This window comes from Hemicordylus capensis, chromosome 3 (assembly GCF_027244095.1).
Source record: "Hemicordylus capensis ecotype Gifberg chromosome 3, rHemCap1.1.pri, whole genome shotgun sequence".
Classification (NCBI taxonomy): domain Eukaryota; kingdom Metazoa; phylum Chordata; class Lepidosauria; order Squamata; family Cordylidae; genus Hemicordylus; species Hemicordylus capensis.
In genome coordinates, this window is record NC_069659.1 from 313,405,284 (window position 1) to 313,424,962 (window position 19,679).

The 19,679-nt window shown below is 43.1% G+C and overlaps 1 protein-coding gene across 1 annotated transcript in view; it reads left to right on the forward strand.

The window, feature by feature from the left end:
• The first annotated feature begins 329 nt into the window (after window positions 1-329).
• Window positions 330-19,679, forward strand: part of RASA2 (RAS p21 protein activator 2) — a 91,613-nt gene continuing 72,263 nt past the window's right edge. Inside the window, exons 1-5 of the mRNA XM_053313179.1 lie at window positions 330-662; window positions 7,317-7,434; window positions 10,985-11,088; window positions 12,994-13,088; window positions 17,564-17,640. Of these exons, the coding sequence (XP_053169154.1) occupies window positions 365-662; window positions 7,317-7,434; window positions 10,985-11,088; window positions 12,994-13,088; window positions 17,564-17,640 (692 nt within the window). The 5' untranslated portion in view covers window positions 330-364. The remainder of the gene's footprint in view (window positions 663-7,316; window positions 7,435-10,984; window positions 11,089-12,993; window positions 13,089-17,563; window positions 17,641-19,679) is intronic.

Sequence of the window (19,679 nt, forward strand, 5' to 3'; positions counted from 1 at the left end):
AAAGTTACGTCTTGAATACACGTTGCAAGCAAAAAGGGGGGTGATTAAGGCTACCCGGCATCTATGCTTGTTTATTGGCTATTGATATTGCCTTATTGCTGCTAGAGTGGATAAAAAGTGCGTGGGGCACACACTGATCGTACCGACAGACAGCGACAGGACCATCACCATCATCCCCCATGCTTAGACGGTTCCACTTCGGCGGCAGCGGTTTCCCCCGCGTCAGTTTCACTCAATGGAAGGCGAGGCGGATGATGCCACCCAAAGTGGGCGGGGCGACGAACTTCACTGAAGACGACTCGGCGCCACAGAGCAAGCGTCGTTCGTTCCTCTCAGAGACGAAAACGCAGAGATAGGAGAACGCATGCGCGCTGCTTCCTACCGCGGTCTCACTTTTCCGCCCACTCGCGGTTCTGAGCCTGTGATTGGAGGGAAATGGGAGGAGCCCCGAGTGATGGGCGGGGCGGCGAGGCTCAGGCCTTTGCCGTCGCCTGTTGTAGCCGGGAAGGGGCAGCCGTCGCTGCCGCCGCCACTGGCTGCACAGTTGCGCGAGGGAAAGCGCGTGCGGGAGACGCTTGGCCCCGGTGTCGCCCCCACCATGGCCGCTGGCGAAGGGGGCGACGAAGAGGTGCGGGTGCTCCAGACTCTCCGCGGGAAGATCTGTGAGTCATTGGGACGGGTCGGGTGAACGAGAGCCCGGGGAGGGAGAAGGAGGAGGAGAGGGGGGGTCCGGACGGGGAGGGCAGAGCCGGAAGGAAGGGCCTTTGCCTCGGGGCGGCATCTCCTCTGACTCACCCGCCGCGGCAGTCCAGCCCCGGCTGTGTTGTTCCTTGGAGATGCTGCTGCTGCGCCTTGCCTTTTCACTCTCTCGCGGGCGCCGAGGGGAGGTCTGCACCCCCTCCTCCCCCGGCGAAGGGCCGTGGGCTGGGCAGGGCAAGGCAAGAGGGTCTTGGGAGGAGTTGGTGGCTCATGTGGATTGGGAAGCACACCTGCTGCCGCCGCCGCCGCCTTAGTGGAGGGTGGGGAAACCGAGAGGGGCTTGAAGTGAGCAGGAAAAGCCTGAGCGACTTCTAGAGGGAAGGCGGTGCTGTGTGGATGTGGGCATGCATGGCGATGCCAGTAAGGGGGTGGCAAAAGCATGCGAGGTAGGCGATGGAGTATTTGCGCAAGGAGGGTCCTGGGGAGTGTATCGCGGGAAGTCGTTCTGCGTTGGACAGCAACGAGCACAAGGGATTCAGGCACCCAGCAAGGCAACTGCTGGCTCGGAGTGAGCAGAAATCGGACTTGGCTTCACCTATCACTAGGAGTGAGTCACTCCTAGTGATAAGTGAAGCGAAGTCCGATTTCTCCCACCCTTACCTCTATCCTTGTTTCACACATTAGAGGTTGGCAAATGCGTGTTTGTCACTCAGTCTACACTTGACAGAGAGCCCCTGCCAATCTTGGCTACCTGATGAGCCTTGGTGCGTAATATACACATTTGAAAATACTTGCTATCTTGTTGCACTAATATATTTAGATGTATGCTGTGCTCATTCTGTGTGTACAACTAAGATTGTACCCTGTTTCCCCGAAAGTAAGACCTAGCAGTAATTTCTGATGTAGCGCTAATTGCCCTAGTGCATTTTTTTGGGCTAAAATTAATATAAGACACTGTCTTATTTTCGGGGAAACACGGTATGTGTCAAGTAGCCTATAGATATAGATATAGATAGATAGATAATATATTCTTTCACTTCATGCTGGGCATTTGTGTAATATTTTGTTATGTTCAATGCACTTCACATATGCAATCAGTATATTGGGAGCATTCGTATATGTTGGCCGTGCCAGAAAAAGGTCTAAAAATTGAATTGCCTGAAGGAGGATGGTATACTGGAGGATTTTTTTGTTTGTTTAGGATGTGAAGAATATGGGCAGTGTGTGCTTAAGAAGAGAGGGAGGCTTGTGAAGAGCATGAGACATAGAAAGCAATAGTAAGATAGAAGATCTAGTTCTGTGTATGTTTCCTTGGGACAGATGGCATAATAATCACTTGCAGAATTATTTTCTAGATAAGCGATGTGTAGGTTTAGATATGTACAATGAGAGAGCAGAAATGGCATCATGCTGCATGACTACATGCAAATGATCTGGAATGAACTGATAAACAATGTGCTGAAGTCTAAACACCAAGCATGAGAATTGTGCACCTCTCTGGTGATGTGAAATCATCTGCAGTTTCTGGGAGATATACTAAGGATCTGTTATTCTCTGTGTTAATCTCTAGGCCAGGTTTTCTTAGCCTTGGGCCCCCAAATGATGTTGGACTACAACTCCCAGAACCCCCAGACATGGTCTTTGTGGCTGGGGATTCTGGGAGTTGTAGTCCAACAACATATGGGGCCCCAAGGTTAAGAAACCCTGCTCCAGGCCATGTCATGGTAAAATATTAGGGCTGTATTGGACTGCAAGCCACCAAATGGCACAGCGGGGAAATGGCTTGACTACCAAGCCAAAGGTTGTAGGTTCGAATCCCCGCTGGTGTGCTGCCCACCTATATCAGGCAGTAGCGATATAGGAAGATGCTGAAAGGCATAATCTCATACTGTGCAGGAGAAGGCAATGGTAAACCCCTTCTGTAGTCTACCAAAAACAACCACAGGGCTCTGTGGTCACCAGGAATTGACACCGACTCAATGGTACACTTTACTTTACCTTTTTTGGACTGCAGGTGTGTAATTTCATTGGATGTTGAAACATACCTACATTATGGTAGGAAGCATAGTGGAGATTTGGATGTGTGCCTTAGCTGGTGGGCTGGACTGACCTTAGGGCTGTGGCTGTAATTGGCATAGTGGCTGGGCGACCAACTAACATGCTTTTAGTAGCAAGGGAATGCAGTAATGCAGATGAAAAGACTGGCTGCAGTTTAGGTGGTAAATATTGTGCTTTTAGTACCTTGATTTGGAGAAGCATTGCACTATTATTGAAGTGACCTTACTTGGAATGAAAATGTCATCCTTTGAAGGTATAGAACATAAAATCAAATTGTGTATACAGAGTGTGGTGTATCATTCAAAACCAACTGATGGACAGAAACTGAAAAGCATAGGATTGTTGTGAAATGTATCATGTAACAGGAAGTTTGTACAGGATGTTCTGTAAGTGGTCACTTGTTACTCTTTTGGGTACCTTGATGGGTTGAAGATGTAGTAGCATCTTTATTAGCAAGGACAAATGTGGGCAAGGAAACTTACAGATCTGAGAAGCTTGAAAACCCAAAACTGAGTGATGGAAGATATGCTAAGGAGCAAGAAAGTGATGTTGTTATGAGATTGATACAGATTTCAGGCAGCTAGGACAAACAGGATGTAGTGGTTTTCTGAAGGTGGGAGGGATCGAAATACATTCATGTAAGTCAGACATTTACCCACTTCCTTTCTCACGCCTTTATTCAATCTTCTCAAGAATGACTTGGTTAACTTCCATTTTGATACGGAACTCTGTTTCATAACGTTTCAGTTGAACAGCGTTGACTATAGAGATGTTCTTGCAGATAGCTTATGTATTCAGTGTCAAATCTACATGTTAAATCATAATTCTTTGATGAATTCACTGTAACTTAATTTTCTCAGGATAAATGTATTCTCTGAAAACTTTCTCTGAGAAGCTGCATATGTTAAAGATTTCATATATGCTTTTAGGATTGGGGTCAACAAAACAAAATCTGTTTTGTAAACTTTGTGATAATATTGTTCTTGAAATGATTCCTAAGGTCATCAGTCAATTAATATTGATTTGTCTATTCAATCTAAATACCTTTTGCATCTTATCCCAAACCTCAATATTAGTGCTTTGATATAGTGAAGGAATTCACAGTCGAATAAACAAAAGCCACTAGTTGCCAATGGAAGGAAAGACTTTCTTTGATTCCCCCCCGCCCCGCCATTCCTTATTAGAGTAACACAGCAGAACTAAGAGAGCTTTTAACAGAACTATAAGTACAGGTACTACACTGAGCCATAGACATTCCCAATATCATATGGCCATGAACTTAATTTGATCTTTCTTACCTGTTGCAGTAATTCTTATTAGAACTGCTTTTAATTGTGCAGAATACATATGCTCCTGTTAGTCCTTACAACATCTTTGTATAGTATGTCAGTGTTCTCCCATATTTTGGGTACTTCTGGGAATGGCTGAAGCTCAGAGGGACTGTGTTCTCTAAGACTGTAGTACTGTGCATGCCTCACAGTAAATCTCAGTGAGCTCAGTAAAGCTTCTTTCTGAGTAAACATGCATAGTAATAGGCTATATGGCCATCCCAGGAGTTCATCGCTAAGCTGAGAACTTGATCTGGGGACTTGGCAATTCAAAACTCACTTTCTTAGTGAGCACTTTATGTTGTATTTTAACTACAGTTCATATTTTAATTATTGTTGATTTAAATAACAGCCCAACTTTCTATACACACTCCTCTACTTCCAGAGAAAATGAGAAAAGAAGTTTTACTTTGGGGGGATTTACTGAGTGTGGAATGATACATCTGTGGTAGTGGATGGGATAGTGACTTTCTTGGTGTATGTCTTGTACACTTCTTGGTTGTGACCTATCTTTTAAAGATACAATAAAAAGCTGCCTAATATTCAGCAGGGGTTCAATCAAGTTCTTAGGGTTCTGGGAATTTGCGTGGTTGGCTACATATGCATATATGGTAAACCCCTCCTGTATTCTACCAAATAAAACCACAGGGTTCTGTGGGCTCCAGGAGTCGAAATCGACTTGACCCACACTTTACCTTTACATATGCATATACTGCCCATAGGGGGAAGAGAGCAATCTACCCCTTATCCACCAACCAGTGTTCTCTCTAATGTTTTTCATGTGTGTGTGGAATTAGTTTTGTTCTGGGCAGCAGTATCAACACATGCATTCAAAGTGGGACCTTCCTGATCTAAAATTAACTGAAGAAGCATGAGTGCATATATGTGCACGCCTTAGAAAAAACACTGCCACCAACCAGTATGAAGCTGTAGGAGGGTACAAGTGAAAGTTTACTTTACTTGATTATCCCTTCCATCTGCTGAAAAAAGGACTGGTGAGTTAGTAAGGGCTTGTGGAACCCTATCTATCTTAAGATGCCACCTCTCCCTCCTCCCATTCCCCTCCTTCCTCCTTACCTGGACTTAGGCAGTAGAAACCAGCAAGCTTGGCTGACATTAGCTTGAGCTGCTGGCTGCCTTCTTGAAAGGCATGGCCAGCTGTGAAGAAAAAGAACTGAAATATCTGTAGCATGTCAGGAGCATATGGAGGTGAATGCCTTTTAGATAACTTGGGAAACAGTGACCTGTTTACCTGGCCTCTGAAACCTCTTTGCATTTCTGGAGATCTTGGTGCTCTGTCCAGTGTTCCCTGTAAGAGGGATTCCCAGACCTTGTTGAGTATAATTCCTATATTCCCCAGCCGAAGGCTATTGCAGCTGTGGATTGTGGGAGTTGTAGTCATCAACATCTGGGAATCCCTCTTACAGGGAACACTGACTTTGTCTTCTATGTGTGCAACTAGTTTTGAACCAGTTTAGATACATTTCATTCAGAATGATGGCAGACTCTTTGGTTTGCAAGAGAACTCCATAAAAATATCTTTTCCTCAAGTTAAATAGATATTTAAACTTTCAATGTTATTATAAACAATAAATTCAGCAGTTCAAGAAACGGGAAAATTAAACAATACAGTTGAAAGCTGTGTTGAATTAGTGAACCACTTATTTTGAACCTGTTACCTTTTTTGTTTTATGTTTTTGTCTTGTAAGGTTTTATTCATATTCAAGACAGCCAAGAGATGTTAGGTCCAGGTTCAGCTCCGTTTCAGTGGAAGAACTCTCTCTGAACTATGTTCTGGGTTTGGGTTCAGCTCAAGGTGGAGACAGGGCTAGACAATGCCTTAACTGTTTCAAAGAAAAACTGAAGTGTGCTGGAAAGCTCATTTTCTTCCCAGCTGTCAAGAGAATGCAACTCAAATTGAGAACTGGTACTTTAATCAGTCAAGCACAATACCTGCAATGCTGCTCAAGTGCAGTATTTAGTTAGAATGTACTGTTTAGCAATGGTTATTGTAAAAATAATTATTTTATATGAAACAACTATTTTCAAACTTCAGGCAACCCTTCCTGCATTAGCTTGTCTGCCAAGGAACAGCAGTGCATTGCAGAGGATGCTGGGATATGCTCTATTGAGCACACTTGGTTTATGTACATCACTAGTCAGGCTTGTTGGGACTCCCTCTTGCCCCATTTGAGCTGGGAGTATGACCACAAACACACGTAGTGCTCTTGTGCAGCTGCACGCTACATGGCAAGTTCAATGGTGGTGCATCAGCTGTCCTCAGGGAAGCTTGTTTGCCATTTTTGTCTTCTCATTGAGAAATATCTGATAAACTTCTTTCTGTCAAAACCCAGGGTTCCACAGTTTGAAAACTACTAATGTAAAATACTTAGACCATGCTAAATGATTTACTTTCCTTAAAAAAAAAAAACAAAAAAACACAGAACTTAGAAAAGCTATCTAGTTTTAAAGCTGCTTTATTTTATCTCCTAAAGAAAACAATATAGTGTCTTTTTTAAAAAAAAGTTAAGAAATTAGGTGATCCTCATGGTAATATGTGAACAACTCAAGGATCTGATTATTCACTAGTACAGTTCAGATAATCCTATAGCTTCTCACTGAACACACCAATTAAATAATCATGGACATATGGTAAGCGAAGCTTCAGTTATCAAGATCTTTATAATAGACTAAAATGGATAATATTTGGGGGGAAATAGTAGGAGAGGGTTAGCACCTAAGTTAGACTGTATGTTTGTGTTATGACTTGCAGCCATGTTGCTTTGGGATGCAAGCATGTCTGATTTGACAAGCTGTGTCAAGCCTAACCGGTTACCAAGATGGGATTCCTTTCTAAGGAAAGTGCAGGTGTTGCAGGAAGTGATGTTAATGAGGCTGTGGGAGGAAGCCTTCCCTTTAGGTCAGTAGTGAACCTGTTCTTAGCATGCTGTGCTATGCTGGAGGAGTGGTTCCTGCCCGAAAAAGAAAGCTCCTGACTATGATGAAATATAATAAAGGAAATCTGCTATAACTACATTTCCTCAGTTTTTGTAATATTGTAACTTGTTGCACTGGTGCTTTTTGTTTTATCCACTTAAATTGGAAAAGAATGAATGATAGAATGATAGAGCTTTTCTTTCTGAACAAAAATGCTATTGTAGCTATAGACAATGTTGTTAATGGAACGCATTATGTTTCTTCACATTCTTCCTAATTATTGTGTGTCATTAGGTCAAGCCAAAAACTTAGTGCCATATTCTGGACCAAACAAAATGAGAGACTGTTTTTGTACAATCAATTTGGATCAAGAAGAGGTTTTCCGCACTCAGGTAGTGGAGAAGTCTTTAAGGTAAGTTGTGAGGAAGAAACCCTTGCTGAAAATGGGATACATAAGAACAGCCCTGCTGGATCAGGCCCAAGGCCCATCTAGTCCAGCATCCTGTTCTACACAGTGGCCCACCAGATGCTGCTGGAAGCCACAGGCAGGAGTTGAGGGCATGCCCTCTCTCCTGCTGTTACTCCCTTGCAACTGGTACTCAGAGGCATCCTGCTAACCAATCCATAACATCTAAATTATAGTGCTGTATTCTAACTTCTAATTTTTTCTTGCCTGTCCATTTTGCCTTAACTTTTGACATGTTGATGTTAGTTGCAGAAATGGCTCAGTAAATTAAACATTAGTAATGCTATGAAACAATAATCACAGGAATTGTGGTTGAATGCTGGTTATACCCACATTGGTATGATAACATGAACCCATGCCACACCAGGAATCTCAGGTCTGTCCTGGGGTGAAAGCCACTATTGCTCATCTAGGATCTGAAGTCAGGTGGCAGGATGCTCCAGATCAAGATCAACTGATTGTGTGAACCCACACATTTCACCTATCTTGATTACTTGCATGTGACACACCCTCACCTGTACATCTACTATATACATTTCTGGATAGAACAGATGCCACACACTGGCATACTAGCATCACAACTCTACTCCATGGTTCCCAGGTTCAAACACCTTCAGCTACACTCTGCCTGGCAACACACCATGTTGTACTTATCTGCAACACCCACTCACACATGCCTCACTGCCCATACTCCCATCCCTTCAAGTTACAGTACAGAATGCCATACCTGGCAGCCCCATACCCTGCCAGCAGAAGCTGGTGGGGGACCTAGCCACTTGCAGCCAGCTCTACAGCCTGTGGAACCAGTGGCATGGGATGCTTCTCACCCACTTGGGGGGATATGAGGATGTTATGTGACTGTTCAGCATGTGACCAGGGAGGGAAAGTCCTGGAATGTGTTGGACAGGTGGCTCTTGGCCCTGCTTCTCTGAGGATGCCCAGAAACTGTTGACTTATATCCATACACCAATGAAGCTGGGGACCAAAGCCCCTTTCCAAAAGCTGTGTATGGTGCCGGGGAACATGCAAGTCGGGTAGAGGGCAATTAATGTGTGCTGATGTAGGGAGGAGATGCCAAATAGATGGGGTGGGGGAAATGGATGAGAGGGCATACTCTTCCCTTCTAAGCCAGCCAGAGAGCGATGTGTCCTTGAAGAAGATGCTCTCTCCTTGCCTCTGACCAGCCATGGCCGGCAGCTGGGGTGGTGTCACTCCACAACCTCCCCTTCCAGGTAGCACCCCTGCCCATCCTGCCTAATAGCAGTGCCCCCATAGAATGGCAGACACACGGCAAGATGCTGCCCAGGATACCCCAGGGCCATTGGATTTGCCCAGTTCAACTCTGAGGTTCAGGTGGGGCTTGCTTTCTGCACAGCTTGCCAGCTTGTATTATCTTGAACAGCCATCGGTACATAAGAAGCTGCCTTCTACTGAGTCAGACCACAGGTCCATCCAGCCCTGTATTATCCGCAGTGACTCACATCAGCTCTTGAAGGTTTCAGGTAGAAGTCTTTCCCAGTCCTACCTGCAGATGCCAGGAATTGAATCTAGGACCTTCTGCATGCAAAGCAGTTGCTCTACCATTGAGCTACTGCCCCACCTGAACTGCTTTCTGATTGATTGACTGACTTCCCTCCCCTCCCTCCCTGCTGGGTGATCACCAGATCAGCAGGGTTACGACCTGGTTGAGCAACAGGCAGCAAGGAAGGGGTCAAGGTGCCTGCTGCTCACTCAGATGCTTTCCCCACCTCCCTGTATAGGTCAAGAGTTCTGAAGCACTCATGAAGGTCCTGCGGGCACCCAAGAGTTCTTAGAAGTGCTTTGGCTGCCCACTGTGTCTTCAAGGCCAATAGAATTGGGACTGGTGATGTTATGAGCCCATGCCTGACTGAGGCCAGGGCGGAGGTTGCTGGGAAGGCATCCAGGCCCTGGGAGGTCCAGGCGGGGCCTACAACTATGTGGATCCACCACCCAGCCTAGAGAAGCAATTGTGTGTGGAGTGGTGGAGGGCTCCAGCTGGGATGGTGCTCTTGGATTGAGTCCTCCTACCTTCCCAACAATTGTGTGAACTAGCCTAATATGTGATTTGGTTGGAGCATGACCTCCGCACTAACCTTGCTAATGGATTCTGACATTTCCACCCGCATACATTAAAGGAATTATATCAAAACATTATGCCATCAACACTAACATAAAAAAAACCCAACCTTCTGCTTTTATTTTATTGTAATTCCTGCATATCAACTGAAGATGTTATCTTAGGATCTTTCAGTGTAAAATCTGATACTGAACAGGAGCTTTTAAGTGCATAGATAGTAAGAGGCAGGATATCCTTGAACAGGCTTTCCTCTTTGAGGCATAAGTCACTTGCAGGGGAAGGAGTGTGTATTTTGGCCGGGATGCCCTCACAATATGCCAAATGTCAATCAGAATAATCCCTACCCTGGTTGATCCCACTTCCTTCACTGCACATGGAGGGCTGAGAAAGTAGGTAAGAGCCAACCTCATCAACTCCAGCCAGGCTTCCTGCACACTGAAACTTAACTCGACCAAGAGAAGATTACCATGCTTTCTCTGTGATATGAGTAAAAATAGAATCATTTATGCTTAATCTGGAAAAAAACCCAACTTTATTACATTTCCTTTCTTGTGAAACATATTTTGGGTGCAGTCTATAAATATGAGATTGTTACTGTATTGGCATTGAGCAGGAATAACATTGCGAAGATAGAAGCAAAGTACTGAATTGCTCTCTTTAAAGATGCTAGAAGTACTGGTGTTGGCACCTGAGAGAGAGGGAGAAACTCAAAGCCTCCTCTTACATGGGCTTCCATCTAAGGGACAGACTGAGTTCATACCTGCTTAGTTCAACGGTGTTACTGTATCAGGTAGTTTATAATCAGACCATTTTTTAAAAGGCTAAAGCTTAACCATGTTTAGAATTGTGACAGATATGAATGAAAACAATGGGAGAAGGAAGCCTTTTGATTTATTTACTTGCAGAGCTACTACTTATTGACTTACTAAAGTTATTTTACAACTGAGTAGTTTGGATGCTAATCAAAGCACTGATGATCGTATTACACTTGGCCATGTTTTGCCCAGTGTTTGTATTTATGGAGTTAGGCATTCATGGGAATAACTTACATGAACTCTTGAGCCCCAAAATGATGATGTAGGTTGCAAGAGTTGCTGGAATTGAGAATGATGAGCCACCAGATATGAATAGAGCACAGAACCCATGAGGACAAAATAGACAGTGCACAGCATTTCAAAGAGTCCTAACAAAAGTAGTTCATCATATTAAAATCTAATGAGATTACCCCAGACTAAGATGGAAGAAATACGTATTTGTTTGTCTGTTACATGTTCAAGATCAGTCATTTTTACCAACTTTTAAAAGTTTGTATTGTAAACTAGAATTCTAGAAGTTATAACTATGGTATGTTTCAGGGTAATCTGTTTTGCTGAGCTGCTCTTTGTCTTTGTTTTCCAGCCCATTTTTTGGAGAAGAGTTCTACTTTGAGATACCACGGACGTTCCAGTGTTTATCATTTTATATTTATGACAAGAATGTTTTACAGAGGGACTTGAGAATAGGTATTTAACTGTATCCCCACCCCCACCCCAATCTCTCTCTATCTCTCTCAAAATTCTCTAAGACATACCCATTGCTAATTGCATGCATGGCAGCTCTTGTGAGAGTTCACGAATGAGGGGAGGGGAAGGGGAAAGTGACAGCAGCAGGGAACATAAGGCCAATGGACAGGCCAGCGAATGGGTGGGCAGGTGGAGGGGAGAAGAGGCGGCGGGGGGGGGAGAAAGCGGTGGGCGGGGGGGAGAAAGCAGCGGGTGGCCCAAAAAAGTGGCTGGCCAGGTGGCCGGCCAGAGAGAACAAAATTGGAAGGGGATGAGGAGGGGGGAAGGGCTGAGAACGAGGAGCTGAGAATGAGGAAGGGGGACCGAGAACTAGAGGCACAGATGCTCTGTGCCTGGGCCAGCTAGTTTAAATTAAAAATAACGTTCTTCATTATTTATCTTATTTATATACTGCCTGTTGTGTATCCCTAGGTGGCGTACATAATTTAAAATAGAAGTATAAAACAAGAGAAGAATGATTAAAATAATACGGTATTGCAAAATAAGCTAGATTTAAAAATAAACTAAAGCCTGAGAGATATGTCTTAAGCACCTCTCTAGAATTGTGATTTTATTGAGGGTGGAATAGGTTTAAAACCATACTAAGCTGTCTTATTCTAAAGCTTTTCTATTACCCTGTTTCAAAGACGGTGTGAGCACACACTATTATTGTGACTGCATTAAAGGAAAGATGCTTAGAATGCAAAGGCCTGGTACAGACATACAAGCAAACCTTGTTAATCATGGACTGGACAGCCACAGTTTTGTGTATCCGCAGTCAGGTAGTTGCCACCTGACCCCGGTATACGCATGAAAAAAATTGGCAACTAAAGGGTTAAGATACATGTATCCATGGGTCAGGGAGGGTGGGTAGAAATGACCTTCTGCCCACCATTTTAATTAAAGGGAACAATGTTCTGGCTGTTTTAAAGTGATTTTTTGTGGGGAAAACCCAGCATTTTCAATGTTTTGGAGAGGGGAGGCATTTGGAGGCATTACTGGACAGCTGGGGCACACAGAGCATGGTAGGGCACTTCCCTCACAATTTCCCCCACTTTCTGCCCTTTATTTCTCTCCGGCTAGGGAATCTAACCACCCAGTTCCTATTGCCCTAATGCCCAGTTTTCCTTGGTTTTGCTCTCCGCACCCCACCCCCGCATGGAACTGAACCCCTGCAGATAATGGTGTTATCCCTTATAATGCTAAATCATGGCTTATTGCTATGTGAATGAGCCTTAGGGAGCTGCTGGCTTCCATGCTCCCCTCTCCTCTTGTGTGCAAGAGGAAGAGAGGTAAAGTTGTTGCTTTAAGTACTGTAAAAGAACAAGTTGCAGCTCTGCATTGTATGTGAGCTTGGGAAATATGGTTTGTTCTTTAAGCAGAAACTTTCATTCTTGTATGTCATGGGGGAGAGGGAGCCTGCAGCTCCTGTAGGCTTGTTCATGTAGGACTAAACCATGGCTAATGTTATAACTGGGTCACAATATAATTAAGATCATAAGAGTAGCTCTGCTGGATCAGGCCAAAGGCCTATCCAGTACAATATCCTGCCTTGCACTGTGGCCAACCAGCTGCATCTAAGAAGCCTACAAGTGGGGGAAAGAGGGTAACCACCACCTCCTGTTGTTCCCTAGAACCTGGTGTTCAGGGACATGCCACCTCTGATCCTGATGGAAATATATAGCTACCAAGGCTAGTAGCTGTTAATGCTTTTGGAATCTTCTCTACGAAACTCTGATGAGTGTTAAATTCTTTTTTAATTGACAATTTCATCATGTTATCACAACCAAAACTTATAGCTCGCACTTGTTTAACTGTATGAGAAAGGTGATTGTATTCACATCTAATTTGTATCTTTTCCTTTAGGAAAAGTAGCTATCAAAAAAGAAGACTTGAGTGGACACTCTGGGAAGGAAACATGGTTTACACTTCAGCCTGTTGATTGTAATTCAGAAGTTCAGGTAAAATTAAACAAATATATGAAAGTTAATGCTGTATGGGGTAAATTGAAAGTTGTTGTGTTAAGCATTCCAAAGTCTAGTAATATATGTTTTGCAAGTTAGGAGACAAGACTCTTCCTTTTAGAACTGCAACTGTTTCAAACAACCATCGCTTGGTCACCTTCACCGGCTGAATAGCTAAACATTTTGGAAGCAATCTGTAGTACATTAATAGCAGTTAATTATAGAGTTTCTCAGTGTCTGAATCCGGAAGTGTTCTGACAGTGACTTATTTATTGCTTCCTAAATAACAAGTCTGTCTCACTTAGGGTGTGTGCATTCATGCACATAAAGATACTAGCAATTTATTTCTTAGGTTTTGTATGAAGCTCCTTTTTTTTAAAAAAAGTAAGGGTTATGAATTTATTACATAGTAGGCTCTTTGCCTGGAGACATTCTGAGGCTAAAGATTTGGATCTTAAAATGCATTGATATAAAAGCATAAGATCCTCCTTGACTATTTTATAGGAGGAGTTCTTCACTTTAAGGATAGCACACACGCTCATCTTCTGTTTTTAAAAACTTGCTGGCATATAGAAACATAAGACATAACCCGGCAATCCTTATAACAAAAATGATGTAAAAATTGAGCATAAAACCTTGAATAGAAGTAAAGCCCAAATTAATCTTGTAAGTCAGATTTGACATTTAAAACTTTTGTAATGGTTCCATACTTGAAGGTAACTATCTGTGTAAGACTGTAAAATAAATGCAAAAGTCTAGAACTTGTCTGATACCTGCCAGGTTCATAACAATGGTATATAAAATCTATTTGCATACAGCTGTCATCATCAGTCTGGTGGCTGGTGCTAAACAGGTTGTTCAATGCTCACCCTTTGCTTGATTATAAAACGGATGTTAGGTTTAGTGTAATGAATCATAGTTTGTCTGGAGAGGCAGGGTTAGCTATAACAACTTTCCACCCTTAGCTGTAGGACACATCCGCCACTACATTTAAAGCTATGATAGCTATGACTGTGTGACAAGGTAGTCACTTAGCCCCCTAGGCGTGCAGTAAGCTTTTAATTATAATGTTTCCAGGATGAGGTGAGGCTATGTGTGAACAAGATAGGGACTGACATGTACCACAGCATAATGTATACAGTGCAAACCTGCCTGTGCCACTGTGGGACTCTTAACATATAAACAAACAAACAGCAGCCCTGTTGTGAAAGAGGACTGTTCCAGTATAGCTTACCATTGTGCAATCACAGATTGCATGCTACTTGCACTGGGAAGAATACAATCCTATACTGAACAGCTATCTTTTGCAGCAGCATCACCATGTGTGCTAGAGCCTGTAGTGGGGCAGGTAGGTCTGCACTGCTTGCGTCATGCTGCAGGACATGTCAGTCAGTGCTAGTGTAGGCCAGCCATGTCTAGTTTAACGTTGATTTTTAGGTATCCTGTGGGTAACCTTTTAGAAGGCTATTTGCTAGGTCTGTGCAGTCAGATCGCATGTTGGCACTGTTGGCAAAAATTCTGCAACCAATAGGAAGGATCCCCCAAAGTTCAGAACTCCCAACCAAATTATCTCCTATCACTGTGGAATTGTAGTTATGACATGCTTATTGGAATTAGCCCCCATCCTTATCTTTTTAAAGTTAAGAGAGTCGCCACCACTGTTCAGGGTTACTACCTCTGCTGCTTGGTGCTCCTGGGCTGCATTGCCAGGTCTCTAGCAGAGGCCTCCAGCATTCATGCAGCAGCACCAGCATTGGAGGCTTCCAGTGGAGGCCTGGCTGCTGGCAGTAGCAGCGCCAGTGCTGGAGGCCTCCAGTGGAGGCCTGGTGGCAGCAGCAGCAATGGTGACTCTAAACTTTAAAATTGGGGTGGGGATCTGTCAGTAAATTGTTGGGTCAATTCCAACCCAACGCTGGTGTTGGGGAGGCCTCCCCAGCACTTTGGGGGTAGGGAGATCAGATTGGGTCAGAATGAATCCAACATTTTTGATGGTGCACAAGCCTACTAATTGCAATTTTCCCAGTTGCCATTTTCCACCCTAAATGATAGTGTTTGGGTTTGGTGTGTATTGGAATGAACCTATCGATGGGTGGGGGAAACTGCTTCTTTTGCAAAGGGAGTATGTGTAGTTTTGTCAGCTAGTAGTTGCTGTAGTATGTCACAACACTGTCATATATCCTAGTGTAAGATTTATTTCAAAAAATATAGCAACGCTCTGTTTACTAAGAACACAGCAATCATCTTGCCAGATCCTACCAAAGATCTATCTGTTCCAGCATGCCGCCTTTAACTGGCCAGCTCCTTGTAGGAAACTTGGAAACTTGCAAGCTTCCTGTTACTCCCAAGGACTGGACTAGAACCAATGGATTGAACAATCTGTCTTGCATGGTGCGGCTCTCTGTTGCTAGAGGTTTTCAGGTAGAGGCTGGATGACCATCTTTTAGGAATGCCATAGCAGATTCCTATACTAAGCAGAAGATAGGGCTAGAATTTTCTCCATGTTCTCTTTCAACTTAAAGTTCTTTGCAGAGTGTAATTGTGGTAGCTGTCCCTTATTACTCCCCCCACCCTGACCCCTTTGTTTGGCATAGGTGATAAACTGGCATAGGAGATAAACTGCCTCTGCACGTGGAGGTTACGTCTACTCATATTGGTTATTGGTTACCAGCCATTGATAGACTTATCCTTAAACCTTCCGGAGGTATCTGATTGATTGATTGATTGATTGATTGATTTTGTGAGTGAGTTAGTCCATTTTTATACAGATTTATTGATTTGATTTCTATACTGCGCTTTCAAAAATGGCTCAGGGATTAAAACACTAAAACATTAAAACACTAAGATCACCATGAGGAGCCAGCGTGGTGTAGTGGCTAGAGTGCTGGACTAGGACCGGGGAGACCCGAGTTCAAATCCCCATTCAGCTATGAAACTAGCTGGGTGACTTGGGGCCAGTCACTTCTTTCTCAGCCTAATCTACTTCACAGGGTTGTTGTGAAAGAGAAACTCAAGTATGTAGTATACTGCTCTGGGCTCCTTGGAGGAAGAGCGAGATATAAATGTTAAAAATAAAATAAAATAATTAACTGTTAAAATCGAAAAATGCAGAAACATAAAACCATTATTTAAACAGTTTTTAAAACCCTGGCAAACCAGGCCAAACCTTTACAGTTTTACAAACCCTGGAAGGCCAGGCCAAACAGATAGGTCTTAAGGACTCTCCTGAAGGCCAAGAATGAACTCAGATTGGAGATTTCTGCTGGGAGGGCATTCCACAGGCGAGGAGCAGCCACAGAGAAGGCCTGCCTCCTGAGTCTCCACCAGATGTGTTGGTGGTAACTGAAGACGGACCTCCTCAGATGACCTTAATGTGTGGTGGGGATTGTACTGATTACATTTTTATACTGCCCCATCCAGAAGGCTCTGGGCGGTGCACAGCAGCAACAACAAAACACTTCACACTTTTGTGACCATTTTATTTATTGAAAATATTTATACCCTGGCCCTCCACTGCAATAATGCTCAGGGCAGCTCACAAAATTAGTAGCCTTTTTGGTGTAATGTTAGTGGGGAGCCTTAAGGCACATCCATGGATACTTATTTGCAGTTATGCCTGCTTAGTTCATTCCTGTTTCTGAATATTTTTTAGATGTCAAATAGCCCCAGTCCTAGTTTGTATTAAAACCAAGTGGTTGTTTTTTACTCCATTGTAAAAATGGAGTAAATGGTTTCTGCTTTCCACTTTCTGTATCTCTGCCAGGTACTGATCCATGATGAGACACACACACACCCCCATCATTTATCCTTTGGATATGTTTCCTTGGACTTTGAAGCTAGACACATTTCAACATGTCAACACATTTTTGAACATTCAAACCACCTGGATCAATCCTATCTAGTGCTGCTTGACACTCTTAATGTCTCTTGTATGTGGGTTTTGCTACTGGTAGTAGTAGGGCCTTTTCAGCACCACCATCTTTATCAGAGTGGCAAAACCAAATGGGTGAAGATCACTCCAAGAAGATGAATTATATATAACATTGAACTTTGGGGAAATGGGGCTATCATGTACTGAGCAATACAGCTTAGTATTGCTAATTAGCTCTTTGTGTGTTGATTGTGAATTTCCATGTCATGAGTCATTACACACACAAGGTAGAAGGCATAACTAAGGTACAGGGTAAGAGTTCTACATTGAAATGTTGCAGTGTTTGGTCTCGTGAATAGTGGGAAAACCACTATACACCTCTATTCTTGTTAGCCACAGTTCACTAAGAATTTGCAGAACGCAAATTGCAATGGTATTTTGGTTTTCGTTCCTATTTAAGAATATTATTTACGTTGTGTGACACTTCTGTAATCTGATAATAGTGACCAAGGAACCTTTTGAAAGCCCACAGAACATTTGTATGACAGATGATATGATTTGACTGATTTTTTTTCAGCTGAAACTCTTTCCTCTTAATTTGCAGGGGAAAGTTCACCTTGAGTTGAAACTGAATGAACTGATTACAGATAATGGATCAGTGTGCCAGCAGCTAGTAGTACAGTAAGAATATTTTTCTATTCTAGTTTTGCTTGTTTATGAAAAGGGGATAAAACAATTTCAGCAACAAATGGTTTTGTGGAGCTTGTCTAAAAGACTTGTATCTTTCAAGAGTTCTCCCAAACGAATCCTTTGTGTTTACTGACAAACTGTTAGCAATATCACTGGCCTTGAATTATTTCAGTTATCTGGGATCCCAGCTTCAAATCCTGGTTTATTTTGAAACTTATCTAGACTAAGCCAGGGTCACTTTATTCATATGTAACAAGAGATCCTGGCTTATTCTAATGTTAGGATTAGAAATAAAATTCTTTCCCCCCCTTCTACACAAAGGTGAGGAGGGAAAGCACATACCCAAGGCTAGGGGATGTCATGCAAATCCAAGATTCAATTCTGACCAGTGTTCCCTCTAAGGCATGTGCATGCGCTCACAAGTTTTTGGATGTCCACTCAGTTAGTTTTAGATCCCGCACAGATTGAATCAGGAAAGCCCCATTCTAAACGCACATGCACGCACACTGCCTTGATAATGCCACCAAGAACAAAACTCATTCCACATACACATGAAAAAAATTAGAGAGAACGTTGATCCTGACTTTGCATTGCATCTGAACTGGGCCAAAGGATTTCAGATTTGTTGAGAGATTATCTTGACACTACCTGATTGGAGAGCCATGTCCTCAGTTTATAATATTTGAAGCACCTTGGATCCTGAAATAGATGGCGGGTGGGGCAGGGTGGGGGAGAACTGGATATTTTTTGTGTCTCCTTTAGTAGTTGATTGACCCTGGTCCTCCCCTTTGTTCAGCCTGAGCTATGAAAAAACAAAAACAGAGATGAGAAGCAGCCCCTGCTTCCCTTGGTGACTCTGATCCATGTCTTTGAGGGTGCTTCAGAACTCTCGGTAGTCTGAGCCTGGCTTATATATAGCTCTTGAACGTAATGAATGTAACATGTAGCGAAGCTCTAAGGATGGGACAGTGGCCACATACTTGTTAATGTTTAGTGAAAGATGATGCCCCACTGGTGTGTGTGTGTGTGTCTGTCTTGTTATATTCCCTTTACTGGTAAATGTATACATGTCAAATTTTCAACTGCTTGCTCAACTTTTCTATGCATTCGGCTAACTGATTTTGCACTATGTGGGCCTAGCCTTGTTTTCGGTGAATACATTGATTTCTGTGCTTTCTTCATGGTTTTTAAAAACTTTCTGATTGACTTCTTGTTTAAAACTTTGAGAACTATGAGCACAGGAGAGGATTATCTATTGCAGAAAGTTCTTGGACTTTTTCTGTGAATCTGATGGTACTATATATAGAGCTGCTGCATTCTTTTCTTTTTAAATGCTGCTCTTTCTACAAGGAACTCAGGGCAATATACATGGTTCTCTCATCCTCCCTTCCTATCTTCTATAGTCCTCACTATAGAGCTGTAAGATAACTTAGGCTGAGCGGTCAGGGTAGCCCAGTGGTCCAGCGCTCTAACCACTGCTGCACTATGCTGGCTATGACCTGTGTTCCCTCTAAGAAGGATTCCCAGATGTTGTTGACTACAACTCTCAGAATCCCCAGCTGCAATGGCTTTTGCTCACACAAGCATCTATTTCCAATTTAGGTTAGAATAAACTAAGAGTGGGTGTGCTGTCCAGCTGATCTTGGTTTTCTTCTAACCTGCTTACTTGAAATAAACCATAATCTGTAACTTGCTTCGAACCTTGATTTCAGGTGTAGGTTAGAATAACCAAGATTGATCAGTTAAGATGCTGATCTTATGTTCTAATTTAAATTAGAAGTAGATGCACAGGTTGGAGAGGGCAGTGCACATGCTACCAAGGTTTAGAGACGTCACATAGCACCAGGCTTTAACTGTGGCTCTGCATGACATCTGAACCAGCCCATAGGCTTTGGATTTTTAAAAAATCAATAGTTAAGCTGTATTAAAAAGTGCAGTTACAAGTCTGCTTTGTAATGGCGAAAAATATTTGCCGTATACGTACACATATTCTTAATCTACTAAATACTGATTTTGATTCTCTGCCTTAG